The 16,211-nt window shown below is 43.3% G+C and overlaps 1 protein-coding gene across 4 annotated transcripts in view; it reads left to right on the forward strand.

Moving 5' to 3' along the window:
• Positions 1-16,211, forward strand: part of RXRG (retinoid X receptor gamma) — a 47,052-nt gene that overhangs the window by 13,902 nt on the left and 16,939 nt on the right. For 3 of the 4 annotated variants that reach the window (XM_008514483.2, XM_070608184.1, XM_070608185.1), the window contains exons 2-3: positions 2,338-2,585; positions 15,108-15,252. In XM_008514483.2, the coding sequence (XP_008512705.2) occupies positions 2,338-2,585; positions 15,108-15,252 (393 nt within the window). Of the gene's footprint in view, positions 1-2,337; positions 2,586-9,593; positions 9,738-15,107; positions 15,253-16,211 lie in introns of those variants that run through there. The other variant, XM_070608186.1, reaches the window with a different exon arrangement.

The raw sequence follows: 16,211 nt of genomic DNA on the forward strand, positions 1-16,211 counted from the left end.
AGCCTAAGTTTTCTCATCTGTAAAAGGTTGAAACGGTCCTCACAGCCTCATTGTCAGGATAGAATGGGTTAATGTTTGGAAATTGCCTGATGCTATTCAGGACGTGTAGTAAGTGTCTGACGTGTTCATTTGAACGCCTTCACCACTCCTCTGTGGACCCACAGCATGTGGTTCATCCTCAGTTGTGGTACTTAGAACACGATGATGGGGATTTATCTGTTCATGAGACAGTTGTCCTGAGAGACTGAAACTCTCTAGGTAGAGTGACTAGAAGGTCACAGCTTCCCTGGATGTGGGAGTGACTGTTCTCTCCACAGGTGGACCTCGACTAAGCTAGCAGAAGCTCCAAGAGAAACTCCAGGTTGACATTTTTCCAGTGGGATGTTTATGTTTAAGAATAGTTCCACAGTGAAAACACGAACTCAAAAGATAGGTGCACCTCCATGTTCATTGCAGCATTATTCATACTAGCCAAGACGGAGGAGCAACCTGAGTGTCCATCAATGGATGAGTGGGTAAAGAAAATGTGGCATATAAATACACACACACACACACACACACACACACACGTGGAATATTATTCAGCTGTAAAAAAGATGAAATATTGCCATTTGTGACAACATGGATGGACCTAGAGCACATTTTGCTAAGTGAAATAAGTCAGAGAGAGAAAAACAAATACCATATGATCTCACTTATATGTGGAATCTAAAAAAAAAAGTCAAACTCATATCTACAGAGAACAGATTGATGGTTCCAGAGGCCGGGGTGGGAGGTGGGTGAAATGGGTGAAGGAGGTTAAAAGGTACACACTTCCAGTTATAAAATAAATAAGTCCTGGGCATGTACTGTACAGCATGGTGACTATAGTTAATAATACTGTGTTGTATGTATGAAAGTTGCTAACAGAGTAGATCTTAAAAGTTCTCATCATAAGAAAAAAAGGGTAACTATCTGTAGTGATGGATGTTAACTAGACTTCTTGTAGTAACCATTTTGCAATATGTACAAATATCAAATTGTTATGTTGTACCCCTGAAACTGTATAATGTTATATGTCAATTATATCCCAATAAAAACAAAGAATATACTTCTGACGCTCCCTACCCGCCTCCAGAATTGGAAGGGAGCACATCCCCCGCTGCGTTCTACTCCTAACGTTACACTTCGTGCCCACTGATGTCTCCTAAAGGCTCAGGACTGTGCCCTGCATGGAGTAGGCACTCAAGAGGTAGTCCTTGGACGAACATGGACCCATGCAGCGACCCAGTACTGTGACTCCGGGTGGACTGCCCTCTTGATTTTCATCTCTGCTTTGGGGCTGCAGATCCTGAGGTTTATAGCTCCTCTCTTCTGGAGAGAATGTTCCATGCTGGGCTCCTGAGATGACAGTGGGGAACCCTCCTTCTCTTTCATCTTGAGTTGTGACTGACCATAAGAGAACTTGGGCTCAACCTGTCTGGGAAAAATGGTACCAGATGACCATCTGCCCAGAGCCCTTCCACACACGCTTCTGGCCACAGCTCCTTATCCCTGGAAGCAGAAATGGTCTGCACAGGCCTGTCCACACTTGCCTTCCTGGGCCTCTGTGGTCACTAAGCCATGCTCAGCCCTCCTGAGCCTTCTTCCCTGAGGGTTGATAAACCCTGTGCTATAGACACAAGCAGGACAAGAACCTAATGGGCATAAGGCTGCAAAAGATTCAGTCAGTCGAGAGTCTCATAATAGCCTCTGCCCTCCCCATCATCATTATGGAATGTGACCCCGACAGGAGGAAGTGTCTTCTCTTCAGCTCTGAATCCCCAGCACCTGGCATAGTACCTGCACCTTAATAAATGCTTGTTGCACGTGAGTGAATGAATTTCTCCTGACTTGCAGGCTTAGCCCTGCCCCAATTCTCAGAGCAATATGAGCTTGAGGCAGGGAATTCTGGAGCAGCCTGGGCACGTGCTCACTCCACCCCCGACCTGGAGGTTTGATATTGACTCACCTTCCCTGTCTGGCCGGCCCAGGCCACAGTGGCCCAGGCCCAGAGGCTTGTAGGCTGTGTCCCTTGTGGCCCTGGCTGTTGATCTGATGCAATCCAAGGTGGATTCCAGGCAGGGCACCAGAGAAGTAAAACTTCAATGAGTATTTCTGTCCTAGAGCGGGCCCTCTTCCCTCTCTGTTCTTTGCTTGCCTTTATTTGACCAGCTCAGTGTAAGTGTGAGCACCTTGGGTTCACAGGTATGCAGATGTGGCTGGAAAAAGGGTAAAGATGCAGGAAACAAAAGTGGGGGCTCTGTCCTCACAGGTGCTCCACAGCCTCCATCACCCATGCTCTTCTTCTCCTTACAGGCTCCCCCGGCCACTCTGGCTCCACGTCCATGAGCCCATCGGCAGCCTTGTCCACAGGGAAACCAATGGACAGCCACTCCAGCTACACGGACACCCCAGTGAGTGCCCCACGGACTCTGAGTGCAGTGGGGACCCCCCTTAATGCCCTGGGTTCTCCATATCGAGTCATCACTTCTGCCATGGGCCCACCCTCAGGAACGCTGGCAGCCCCTCCGGGAATCAATTTGGTTGCTCCACCCAGCTCTCAGGTAAGTGTCCTTCCTCTCTAAGGACTTTCCAGCCACCTTAAACAGTTTCACCCAGGCTGCTCCTGGAGTGGAGCCAGTACTCAGCAGGTGCTTAATGTGTGCTTGCTGTAGGGATTGGGTTGTCTCTGCAGATTTCTCTCCTGAAGGGCCTTCATTAAGTGTGTCCTTAGGCAGGACAGGCTCAGAGAACTGACAAGACCTCATGGTCCAGGAGACTGTGGCCAAAAGGGAACCACCCTTGTGGTTTTAATGGTTCAGCCCTGGCTGTGATTTCAGCATCTCTCAGGGCTGTTTGTCATCCACGGGGTGGGCCCACTTTATTCTTCTCAACTCAATACCGAGTATTTTTCAAGTCAATGAAACGTCCATCGCTCTACTACATGCTCTACGGGATACAAAATGATCAGGACGTAGTCTTTGCTCTCCAGGAGCTTATAGTTGAGAGGGAAAATAGCAGGTATGGCACATGGATAAATCTAGAACAAGGCAGTCTGTGTTACATTACATGTTGTCTCAGAGATAGAGGAAAAGATTGTGGGAATTCAGAAAGGAAACCTCACCTTAATTCCTCATGCCTTCTGCTACAGCAGAAGAGAGGAGGTGTGTGCATGGTACACACTGCATGGCTGTTCTGAGGAGCCTACAGGATGGCCAGATGCCTTTTACTTCCATCTGGCAACATCACACTGAGATCATCAACCTTCCCTTCTTGCAGTGGTCAGCTATTGCCGTAATAATGCCGCATAAAAAATAATCCCCGAATTGTCATGGTTTACAAGAACACACTTTTATTTTCACCCACAAGTTTATGTGTTGGCCAGGATGGTTCTGATTCAGATGGTGGATGAGCTGGGCTAGGCTACAGGCTGAGTGCAAGTCTGTTCTTTATTTCCCAGACTGAAGGAGTAGCATCTTCTTAGGGCATGCTTTTTTCATGGTAGTTCAGTGTGAAAATCCAAACCAAATCAGGAAAGTATAGTCAAGTCTCTGCTTACATCATGTCCATTAGTATCCTATCAGCCTAAAGAGAACTGTATGGATGACCCCAACCCTGGTGGGGCAGGGAAATGGGCTGTTCATATTCTAGTGAGAGATACTACAAAGACACAATGCAGAAAATGTGAAGAATTAGGAGGAGTGAAGATTTAGAAACGATAATCCCATCGACCACACCCTCCTTTCTCACTATATTCGTATCCCAGTATTGGGCCAGACTCCCTCCTGCCCCGACCATCAGGACATCTAGAAGCAGAGTTAGTAGGTCCTGAAGCCTCCTTTGAATTTCTAGTTTTGGAGAAGAGGCAGGACTCGCAGTGTATTAACATTTCTTATTACCACAGAGAGAACGTCAGAGACCATCCCTGGAGTCCCTTTCAAGACACTTCATGTGCTCGGGTCTGAAAGGAAAGCCATGTGGAACCATAGAATTTTGGAGACAGTGAGGACTTCAGAAATGTACTGATCCATGGATTAGAGCTCTGGGGACGACTTTAGAGATCGTCTAACATAGGGATTACAGGAGTCGGGGACCAGGCAGGTAACACAAGTGAGTGAATGAGGGTGCATATAAGTCAACAGAGTTGGTGGAGTCTGTAGAGAGCTGCCCCCTTTCGTTGAAGCCATTCACATTCAAAGACTTTAAAGCATTCCACAGACCAAGCAAAATACTTCTGTGGGTCACATTTGGCCAGCCCTTTTAACCCCAATTTATAATCTAATGGTTCTCATCTGAAGGATCGTTTTCAGAGTACACATTTCTCCTCCATCTCATATTTTGACCCTTGTACAGGTTATAAAAACCCCACAGGGGATTCTAATCCACCGCACCTCATCAGCACTTGAGAACCACTAATTCTGTCCAAATCCTTCATCCTACGATGAAGTAGCTAGGTTCAGTGAGCTGAAGTGATGTGTCCAACCTCACACAGCCAGTCAGCAACAGAGCTAGGGTTAGACTCCAAGTCTTCTGACCCCCACTCTGTCATGATACTGCATTCACCTACTGCTGTGATGTATGCTGACTTAATTAGTGACCCCAGGATCTTCCTATTGGTTGCCAAGGATTGAAAGAGGAATAATCAGTCAGGATGTGCCCTCTCTTTTTCAATTTTTTGGAAGAGTTTGAGAAGGATAGGTATTAAATCTTCTTTGAATGTTTACTAGAATTCACCAGAGAAGCTGTCTGGTCCTGGACTTTTGTTTTTGGAAGGTTTTTGGTTACTGTTTCAATCTCTTTACTAGTGACTGGTCTATTCAAATTCTCTGTTTCTTCTTGATACAGTTTTGGAAGGTTGTATGATTCTAAGAATTTATCCATTTTTCTAGGTTGTCCAATTTGTTGGGCTTTCATAGTATTCTCTTATAATCCTTTGCATTTCTGTGGCTTCCATTGTGATTTCTCCTCTTACATTTCTGATTTTATTTATTTAAGCCTTCTCTCTTTTTTTTTTAGTGAGTGTAGCTGTTTGTCATTTTTAAAAATCTTTTCAAAGAACCAGCTTTTATTTTCATTGCTCTTTTTTGTTGTCTTTTTAGTCTCTATTTCATTTATTTCTGCTCTGGTTTTTATTATTTCCTTCCTTCTACTGACTTTGGGCTCCATTTGGTCTTCTTTTTCTAGTTCTTTTTGGTGTAGTGTAGATTGTTTATTTGCGATTTTTCTTATTTCTTGAGGTAGGCCTGTATTGCTATATACTGCCCTCTTAGTACCACTTATGTTGTATCCCATAGATTTTTGTATGTTTGTTTTCATTTTTATTTGTCTCCAGGTTTTTTTTTTTTATTTCTCCTTTAGTTTCTTCATTGACCCAATAGTTGTTCTGTAGCATGTTGTTTAATCTCTACAGCTTTCTTCTTATAGTTGATTTTTAGTTTCATATAATTATGATCAAAGAAGATACGTGACATGATTTCAGTCTTCTTAAATTTATTAAGACTTGTTTTGTCTCCCAACGTATGGTCTATCTTTGAGAATGTTCCATGTGCACTTGAGAAGAATGTGTATGCTGCTGCTTTTGGATGGAATGTCCCATATATATCTATTAAGTCCACCTGGTCTAGTGTTTCTTTTAAGGCCAATGTTTCCTTGTTGATTTTCTGTCTAGATGATCTATCCATTGAAGTAAGTGAGGTATTAAAGTTCACAACTATTATTGTGTTGCTGTCAATTTCTCCATTTAGGTCTGTTAATAATTGCCTTATATACTTTGGTGCTCCTATGTTAGGTGCATATATATTAACAAATTTTATATCTTCCTGGTGGATTGTCCCCTTTATCATTATATAATGTCCGTCTTTGTTTCTTGTTATCTTTTTTGGCTTGAAGTCTATTTTGTGTGATATAAGTATAGCTATACCTGCTTTCTTTTGGTTGCCATTGATACCAAAACCAGACAAGAACAATACAAAAAAAGAAAATTACAGGCCAATGTTACTGATGAACATAAATGCACAAATCCTTAACAAAATATTAGCAGATCAAATACAACAATACATTAAAAAGATTGTACACTAAGATCAAGTGGTATTTATTCCAGGGATGCAAAGAGATTCAACATCCACAAATCAATCAATTTGATACACCACATTAACAAATTGAAGAATTAAAATCACATGATGGTGCCAATGGATGCAGAGAAAGCATTTAACAAGATTCAACCTTCATTTATAATAAAAATCTCTCAATAAAATGGGTATAGAAGGAAAGTGCCTCAACATAGTAAAGGCCATATATCACAAACCCACAGCCAACATCATACTCAGTGGTGAAAAACTGAAAGCTATTCCTCTAAGAACAGGAACAAGACAAGGATGCCCACTCTTGCCACTCATTCAACATCATGTTGGAAGTCCCAGCCAGAGAAATTAGGCAAGAAAAAGAAATAAAATCTACCCAAATTGGAAAGGAAGAAGTAAAACTCACTATTTGCAGATGACTGATTTTACAGATGGAAAACTCAAAAAAATCTACCAACAAAACTGTTCAAAATAATAAACAAAAACAGTAAAGTTTCGGGGTACAAAATCAACATACAAAAATCAGTTGCATTCTATACACTGACAACAAACTACCATACAAAGGAATCAAGAATATAATCCAATTTACAATCACAACAAAAAGAATAAAACATCCATGAATAAATTTAATGAAGGAGGTGAAAGACGTGAAAACTAAGACCCTAAAAACTATAAGACATTGTTGAAAGAAATCAAAGGCATGAAGAAATGCAAAGGTATTCCGTGCTCATGGATTGGAAGAATTAACATAGTTAAAATGTTCATATTACCCAAAGCAATCTACAGATTCAGCACAACCCCTATCAAAATCCTAATGACAGTTTTCACAGAAATAGAACAAAGAATCCTAAAATTTATATAGAACAATAAAAGACCCTGAATAGCTAAAGTAAACCTGAGAAAAAAGAACAAAGCTGGAGATACTACACTCTCTGATTTCAAAATATACTACAAAGCTATAGTAATCAAAACAGCATTGTACTGGCAGAAAAACAGACACACAGATCAATGGAACAGAATTGACAGCCCAGAAATAAACCCACATATTTATGCACAGCTAATATTCGACAAGGGAGCCAAGGACATACAGCAGAGAAAGGAAAGTCTCTTCAATAAATGTTGTTGGGAAAACTGGACAGTCCACATGCAAAAGAAGTAAGTAGACCACTATTTTACACCATGCACAAAAATTAACTCAAAATGGATTAAAAAATTGAATGTAAGACCTGAAATAATAAAAACCCTAGGAGAAAACATAGGCAGGATGTTCTTTGACATTTGTCTTAGCACCATCTTTTTGAATATGTCTCCTCAGGCAAGAGAAACAAAAGAAATAATAAACAAATGGGACTACATCAAACTAAAAATATTCTGCACAGCAAAGGAAACCAGCAATGAAATGAAAAGACAATCTACCAATTGTGAGAAAATATCTGCAAATCATATATCCAATAAGGGGTTAATACTCAAAATATTAAAGAACTCATAGAACTCAACAAAGAAAACCCAAACAATCTGATTAAAAAATGGGCAGAGGTTCTGAACACATGTTTTTCCAAAGAAGGTATACCTGTCAGAATGGCTATTACTAAAAAGTAGGTATGGGGCTGCCCTATGGCCAGGAGTTAAAGTTCTGCACACTCTACTTCGGCGGCCTGGGTTCACAGGTTTGGACCTACTCTATTCATCAGCCAGGCTGTGGAGGCATCCCATATACAAAGTAGAGGAAGATTGGCACAGATGTTACCTCAGGGTGAATCTTCCTCACACACACACACAAAAAGTAGGTGTACCCATCAGAATGGCTATTATTAAAAAGAACAGAAACAATAACTGTTGGTGAGGTTGGGGAGAAAAGGGAACCCTCATACACTGCTGGTGAGAATGTAAATTGGTGCAGCCACTATGAAAACCAGTATGTGGATTTCTCAAAAAATTAAAAATAGAACTACCCTATGATCCAGCAATTCCACTTCAGGGTATTTATCTAAAGAACACACAAAAGCTAATTTGAAAAGATATATGCACCCTTACTTTCATTGCAGCTTTATTCACAATAGCCAAGACTTAGAAACAACCTAAGTGCCCATTGACAGATGAATGGATAAAGGAAATGTGGTATATACATACAATGGAATGCTACTCAGCTGTAAAAAAGATGCGATCTTGCCATTTGTGACAACATGGATGAACCTCGAGAGTGTTATGCTAAGTGAAATAAGTCAGATGGAGAAAGACAAGTACAGTACGATTTCACTCATATGTGGAAGATAAACAAACAAACACATAGATACAGAGAACAGATTGGTGCTCACCAGTGGGGAGCAGGGGTGGGCAGAGGGCAAAAGGGGTAAAGGGGCACATGTATATGGCAATGGATGGCAACTAGACTTTTGGTGGTGAACATGATGTAGCCTATACAAAAGCTGAAATATAATGATGTACACCTGAAATGTATATGATGTTATACACCAAGGTTACTTCAATAAAAAAAGATAATAATGTTCAATATCAAAAGGATTGTTTAATATGTTTCTGGAAGTACCAGCAAATCTAATTATCTAAGAAAATAAAATTAGATATGTAACTTTAAAGAAAAAAAAAGAGGAATAATCAGTGCTCTTAAGGAGTCTTGTGAGGGATGTGGCACTTTATGCAGATAATTGCAATGCAGTGTTGTATGTGCTATCATAGATGTAGGAGCGGAACTGAAGGGAACGTAGAAAAGGGACCTGTGAACTTCCCCCTCTTGTGTTCCAGGAGGGTGTGCAACCACTCAGAGGAGTGGGGACTGGACAGCAGTGGGGATGGCCATGGATTTGTGTCACACTCACCCCCTGTAATTGGCAGAGCTGGTGATATCCTACCCTTCAGAAGGTGGGACCCTGAAGAGGTTTGTTTGTTCATCTTTTTCACATGAATGGATTCCAGGAAGAAAGTTCAAAGCGAACAGGTTAGGGACAGACAGACATTTTAAAGTTCTGGGACAAAAGTAAAAATCTATAAAGTGCGTCCCCATTCATTCAAATAATTATTTATGAGGACCTACTATGTATCAGGCACTATCTGACACTGTGCTAGGTTCTAGAGGCAGGCTCTGAATAAAGTGGCTAAAGTCTTTACTCTCATAGCAATTACACTGTAGCAGGCAAGACAGACAAAAATCAAACGAATGTGCAAGATAGATTCAAATAGCAATCACTATGTCTATGAAGAAATAAAGCAGAGTGAGGTGATAGACAGTGACAGGGCTGTGGGTGGGGAGTGGGCAAGCCATCGTCCCTCCAAGGCTGCTTTTAGCAACCACGCTCCAGTCTGTTTGAGCCAAACTGGCCAACAAATTCAGCTTCATAGCCGTGTGAGTGGTAGGGCCGCTATTCCTGGACCGTATGTCTGTACAGAGGGATTGGGGTTGAAAGGTCAGCTGAAAGCTTTGGTCCTGGCCAACTGGGCTGTGTGCAGAGGCCGTGGCCAAGTTTGGCTTTGGGAGCTATATTAAGCTTGCCAAGCGCTGGTGAAGCTCACAGCCTCAGACACCGAGCAGCGTTGTGGGCTTGGGCTCCGGAACCACACAGCAGCAAAACTCTGCCCAGTTAACTAGATGACACAGGACGAAAGCCCTCGGTGTCAGCCACGGTGAGTTGGACTTTGAATAACCTGGAGAGACTAGTCCTATGCATGCTATCTTCCTTGCCCATCATTGGGTCTGAGCGGGGCTTGTATGGGAGCATGCTCTTTTGGTGACCTGGATGTAGGGTAAGTAGGATTTCGGGGAGGGGGAGGAGGGAGGTGCTCTGGTGTGGGAGCAGCAGGCAGGGTCTCCTGTTCCAAGCTCTGTCATTCTGGTGTTTCTCTTTTTTGCTGTTGTTGAGTTTTCAATCTTGAGGAGTAAAGGAGAACTGAACTGATAGTATGGAGGCACGGACTGAGTCACCCTTTCCAAACCCCTTTAGCTTATTTCCACCTCAGTTCCTTTTTCTCTGTTGTAGGGTAAGAAATATTGGCCCTGATTACCTTAGAGGGCTTTTTATGAATATCCAAGGAGATGTAGATTCGAAAAATCACTTCTTAAGCACTTACAAAGCTCTATGGCAGTAAGGTTGGTATTATTATTATTATACCTAGGTGATATATTATGCACCTAGGTGATATGTATTTTATACCTACATGATCATTGATTCAGGTGCACTCTGTTGCTCAAAGGTGCTAGAGAAGTCCATTTCAATGAGCATTCATTGAACCAGGCTCTGGAGATTTAAAAAAAAATGTATACAACTTAGTCCCTGCTCTGGGGAGTATCTAAGTGGAGTGAGCAATTTCCAAACACACCAAATATGTCATGGGGAAGATATTTATGCAGCTTTCAGATAAAACGATCTGGGCCACATTTTCCTGAGTGTGAGTGTGTGTGTGTAATGCTTTCTGTTCATAAGCGTGATGTCTGTTGGCTGGACTCAAGCAGGCCCTGCAAGTCTTCAGAATGCTTCTCTCTCTTTCTCCCTCCCTAACCCTGCTGCCTGCCCTGGGTCTGTGCCTGATAATTCCTGGTCAGATATTGATTGATAACCTTTACGATCCCTTCAGATATTGGCATAATTTATAGAGAATACTTAGGCAAAAATTGCAAATATTAGAGGTGGAATAGATCTTAAAGATCATCTTGTTTAATGATTTTTTTAAAAATTAAGCCATGAAGTCTTTTCTTCCAGGGAAAGCACATTTGGAAGCCTAATATACATGTTAAATCAACACAGGTCTGGGTGAAGTAGGGGCGGGAGGTATGAAACCTTCTCCTTCTGCCTCCCCACTCCCCTGCTACGCATGCGCTCTGAGTTTGAAAACCACTGAACTGGTCTGTACATGAGGAAGCGGAGTCTCTCAGCAAAGGAAACTGATCAAGATCACACAGTGAGGAAGCGGCAGGTCTAGACCAGAACCCAGGGCTCCTCTCTCCCTGGTTGGAGGTCCAGCCTCCTGACTCCTCGAGAGGAAGACCCTCAGTAAATGAAAGCAATGCCCTCTAAGGATCCTACTCCCTGGAGAAGGAGCGCCTGCCTGCAGCCTGGCCAGCTGGCTGCCTATCTGCCTTTGGTGGAATAATTTGGGCTGAAAGCAGCTCAGAAATGTGGGACCCGATGTTCTGTGACGGCTTCAGGGCGTCCAGGAGGCATTCGGTTCCTGGCTGAGAGTGCAAATGGACTACAGGCCAGCCAAGTGTGTTTCTACCCTGTTCTCAGGGAGCAGCCAGCCGCCTGGTGCATCCCCGCTCTAAAGTGCTCACTTCAGCAGAGCTGCTTCTAATGGAACAAGACAGCCGGGGCTGAGGGACTCGGGGGCCAGGCAGCTAATGGGTTTGTGCTCTGCTGGCTGCCTTAGATCTCATCTACCATTGCTCTGAGCCCCCACAACTCCAAGCCAGCGAAGAGGCTGACGGAGAAGAGCGCCTCATCCCACCTGTCTCAACCTCTTCCCCTCACTGCCATGGGGACTCACGAAGAGGAGAGTGTTGGAGAGTTGGAGAGGGGCTGCTGGCTCAGACCTTGAGAGAGTGCTCAGAAGTGAGGCTCCTCCAGGGGCTTCTCGCAAGAAGCTGGGGGCAGGAAGCTGCTGGGGCAAGGGAGATCTGAGACAGATGATGTGGTGAAGGAGGAATGATGACTGGGGATCTAGGAGCCCGGGGTTCCAGCTCCAATCTGTTAGACCTGGGAAGGCACCCAACCTGGTACCTGTGCAGGTGCAATAGCCTGGGATGTCTCTCTCCTTGTGCTGCCGCCTCGCTTACTTCACTGAGGCAGAATTTTGAGGGCAGTATTCCTCTGCTTCAAACCTCCAATGGCTCCTCGTTGCCTCTCAGATTAAATGCACTCTCCTTAGCCAGGCAATCAAGCCTCAGGCTCTGCCACAGCCTGCCTGCCTGCCTTGTCTCACATCCATCTATGGGACACAAACACCTGCGCTTCCCTCCAGGCCTTTGTTCTCAAAGCCTTTTGCCCATCACTGGCCCAACCAAATCTTACCCAATTTTGCAGGCTGTTGAGTCCCAGCTCAAATGCCGCCTCCTTCAAGAAGTCTTCCCTAATCTCAATTGCTTGTGGTCTTTCCTTCCTTAACTATCCCACTGACTTTTAATCTCATTGATGGCCAGTTCCCTGATACAGTGCCTGCATCGTCTTCCTTTTTGTGTCCCCATAGTATTTCCAAATAAATGAATGAATAAACCTCTTTGAGGCTCAATTTCTTCATCTGAAAAATAGGAAGACCTCATAGGCTTGTTGTGAGAATTAAAACAGTCAATTCGCACCGAGTAAGCTTTCCATAGGCAGTAGCACTAACAGTAGCTATAACAATAGTTTCTGTTCTGTGGTTGTGGCAGGCCTGAGGTGGTGGTACTGGTCCTGCTGGCAATGGGAGTGGGAAGGAAAGGTGCGTGAGGCCTCCTGAGCCCCAGGTGATGGTGGCCTTCTCCTTATTCCCATGACCTGTCTTGTCCTTCTCAGGATTTGGGGACAGAGCCGTGGTCAGCTAGAGCGCTCTTTCTTTGGGGTCATCTGACTAAGTGCTTCCATGGGGTGGATCTAAGTGCTAATGTCTGTTTCCTCGAGGCACTTAGGAAAAGTTGTTGCCTAGAATTCACACTGACAGAAACTCCCTCACCTATTTCTTAAAAGTCAATATGCATCTAAATATATCACATATCTTGAAATAATAATAACCTAGTATTATGACAATATCAAATAATTTTTTGACACTCCCCCTCCCCTAGTGAGAAATGGAATCATTTAACCCCCTTGGTGAATGAGGTCTCATTTACTGCAGACTTCTGAGCACACAGTAGACTCTTGGCTTATAATAAATACTCAAAATTCTTGTCTGAATTAACCAGATTTTACTGGGATGATGATAGCTACAATTTATGGAACACTTACTGTGTGCTGGGGCACTGTGGTGGGCATTTTACATCATGATCTCATCTAATCCTCCCAGTGCTTCTGTAAATGAGGGTTACTATGTTCATTTTACAGATAAGGAAATTAAAGGTCAAAGAAGATCAAGAACTTCTTTGAAGTCCTGCAGCCAATCAGGGCAGACTGGGAGTGAACCAGGCTTGTGTGGCTCCAAAGCGATGTTTCCCCCCCTACATCAGTGATTCTTGACTCTGGCTGCACATTAGCATTACCTGGCAAACTTCCAGAAATTCCAGTACCAATGGCCCTCAGACCCATTGAATCAGAATTTCTGGGTGTGGGGCTCAGGCATTAGTGTTTTTCACAGCTCCCAGGTGTACATCCAGGGTTGACAGCCATCAAAATACACCAAAACAAAACAAAATACTGGATCTAAGACCTAGATGTCTTGTCTTAGCCTTGTACAGAAAAGAGGGAAGAGGAGCGGGGAGGAAGAGAAGAAGAGAGAGAATTCTCCCATCACATATGTGTTTTCATCCTTCATACAAATTAATTTTTAAAAATTCCTGGTGACTTTGATTTCAAGGCAATGTGCTGAAGGCTATGTCTTTTCTCTTTTGCATCCCTCGCAGCATTTAACCCAGAGCCTCTGCCCACCCCCTGTGCTCAATAAATATTTGCTTAGTGAATTGAAAAGCTGGTCAATTTAGAAGGAACCTAACTCAGGCTCTGTTCTATTTTATGTTTTATTGATCATTCCTTCTGTCCCAAAGGCCTTCAATAGAGAAGAAAATCTTACCTTGGGTTCCTTTGGTTCAGTTTGAGAACTGCAGTCACTTTGGTTAGGCAATCTGCCTGAAAATTCACACAGACCATCCAGGAGTCAGTGGACTTCCGCTTCACCCCAGATATTCACCAGGCTCCTCTACTGGACACTTAAACATACGCAAACTCCACACCACTTTTGTTTGAATTTACTTGTAAGTGTTCTTAATTTTTGTGCATGTCCTGATTCCTCAATGGGATTGTGCATTTTGAGGAATGAGTGACAGATCTTCTAGATTTTATATGTCCCTTCTCAGGCCTCGAGTGTTGATCTGTACCCATGGGCACGCAGAAATGCTGCTTATTGGATGACTGGCTCATATTTATTTAACTCTTCTTTGATGAACACAAACCCATAGCAGGGGCTGCTCAGTCATGTCTCAAAAAGCACTGGGAGACGGGGGCACGTGGTGGTGAGGACCTAATGTTAACTTGTGATGAGGGCCAAGAAGAGGGGCTCATTTATTCAGCCGTTCAAATCTACTGACTCCCGCTGATGTGCCGGGCCCGCATCAGGCACTGGGAAGACAAAGCAGACAGCCTCTGGCTCTCCAGATTTTATAGTTTCCTGGGAAGATAATTTGTTCCTTACAGACAAGTTCAAAAACATGGTCTGAGGCTTTCTACCTAATTTTCAATGCTACTGCAATGATTTGAGCATTTGGTTTAGCATCCTCAGTGTGCTCATTGAGATGACTGCTACACATATCTTCTCCTCCATCTTCCTGTGAATTCCTTAAGAGCGTGTATCTATATTCACCTTTGTACCCCAGAGCCTGGCACAGTACCTGGCATGGGGAGCACTAGGTGACTGTTTATTCACTAAATGAATGGATTTGCATTTTTTGCTTGGCTCTCTAGGAGTCTAAGTCTTTTGCCTGAGGCCATAGCTCCTCCTGGAACACTCCCGAACAGGCAGTCAGTAGTTAATAAAAAATTTAAAAACACACAGCTGACTTGTCCTAAGTGTGCCATTCAGCTTGGATTTCTAGCTCAAATGCTCAGACGCATAAAATGAGTACAAGCAGGGAGCTCTGATGGAGATGTGCTGTGATTTTCAAGTTAGGTTTTGGCTTTCTAGAAATGATTTAGTTCCTCTGTGCCACTCTTTTTCTCCCTTACACTCATATCCCCATCGGCAGTGTCAGATCCTCTATCCTTGGAAACTACTTCTTGAAATAGAACTGGTCTTTTCTCGAGGATGCCCTTGTTGCTTTGCTCTCGGGGATTGGGTTTACCCTGGCTCGGTGTTTTATTGTATTTTTTTCTCTTGTAGCTAAATGTGGTCAACAGTGTCAGCATTTCAGAGGACATCAAGCCTTTGCCAGGGCTTCCTGGGATTGGAAACATGAACTACCCGTCCACCAGCCCTGGATCTCTGGTTAAACACATCTGTGCCATCTGTGGGGACAGATCCTCAGGTATGTGCAGAAGCAGTCGCCCCTTCTCAGTGCCCCATGCAACGAGGCTCCCAGAGAAGGTGCCTGCTCCACTGCCCTCCTGGCTGCTTTGTATCCAATGAAGGAAAAAGGCCCTTTAGTGTGGTCCAGCATGGGGTTCAGGCTGTAAGTGTTCATAGCCTGTATTCTTGATGAATTTAAAGTATGATTTCATTTCCGAGGATTAGATTTATAGGAAGCATTTCAGAAGAACTTTTCTGGAGTTATTGGGTCGCATGTGTACCTGGGATAGAGAAGTTGTGATTAGCAAGTATCTCAAGATAGAGTTTCCTCAATTAAAAAAAAAAAATTGTAATTCTAAAAAGTATATACCAATGTGGAAAATTTGGAATAACTAGAAAAGTACAAAAGAAAACTAAAAATGTTATCTATAATGTCCCCCATGAAGATAAGCCCTTTAATATTTTAGCATGTTTCCTTCTGCAACATTCTAGGTTTTTAACATGTTTTCATGGGTGGAAATAAATGTGTTTTCAGTGATTTCATCTTCTCCAATCCTCTTCCACCTTTGCCCAAATTATTTCTCTCCTGACTTCTTTCCCTTCCTCCGTCATTCCTGCCCCCCACTTCCCACCCCACCAATCTTGATGGCATTTGAATCTCTGATTCAATGAATGAGAAGATGGGGAAGCTTCTTTTCTATAGCTGTCCATGATGGTTGACTGCATATTTCCTCATCTTCTTATTGTCACCAAAGCTACAACAAAATGTCACTCCATTGAAAGTTCCCGGTGCCTGGAACTTACTTAGCTGCATGGCTGATGTTTGCTTGCTCTCAGAAAGTTGTTGTCAAGTCATGCAGACTTGGCCATTGCCATAGCAACAAAGTGCCAGCCATACCCTGACAGAGTTTTCTGTGCTATGGTTTAGCTGAAAGTCTGGGAGGTTCATTCATATGTTGAAAAGACATGAGAACGACA

Source organism: Equus przewalskii, unplaced genomic scaffold (assembly GCF_037783145.1).
Source record: "Equus przewalskii isolate Varuska unplaced genomic scaffold, EquPr2 ChrUn-3, whole genome shotgun sequence".
Lineage (NCBI taxonomy): Eukaryota > Metazoa > Chordata > Mammalia > Perissodactyla > Equidae > Equus > Equus przewalskii.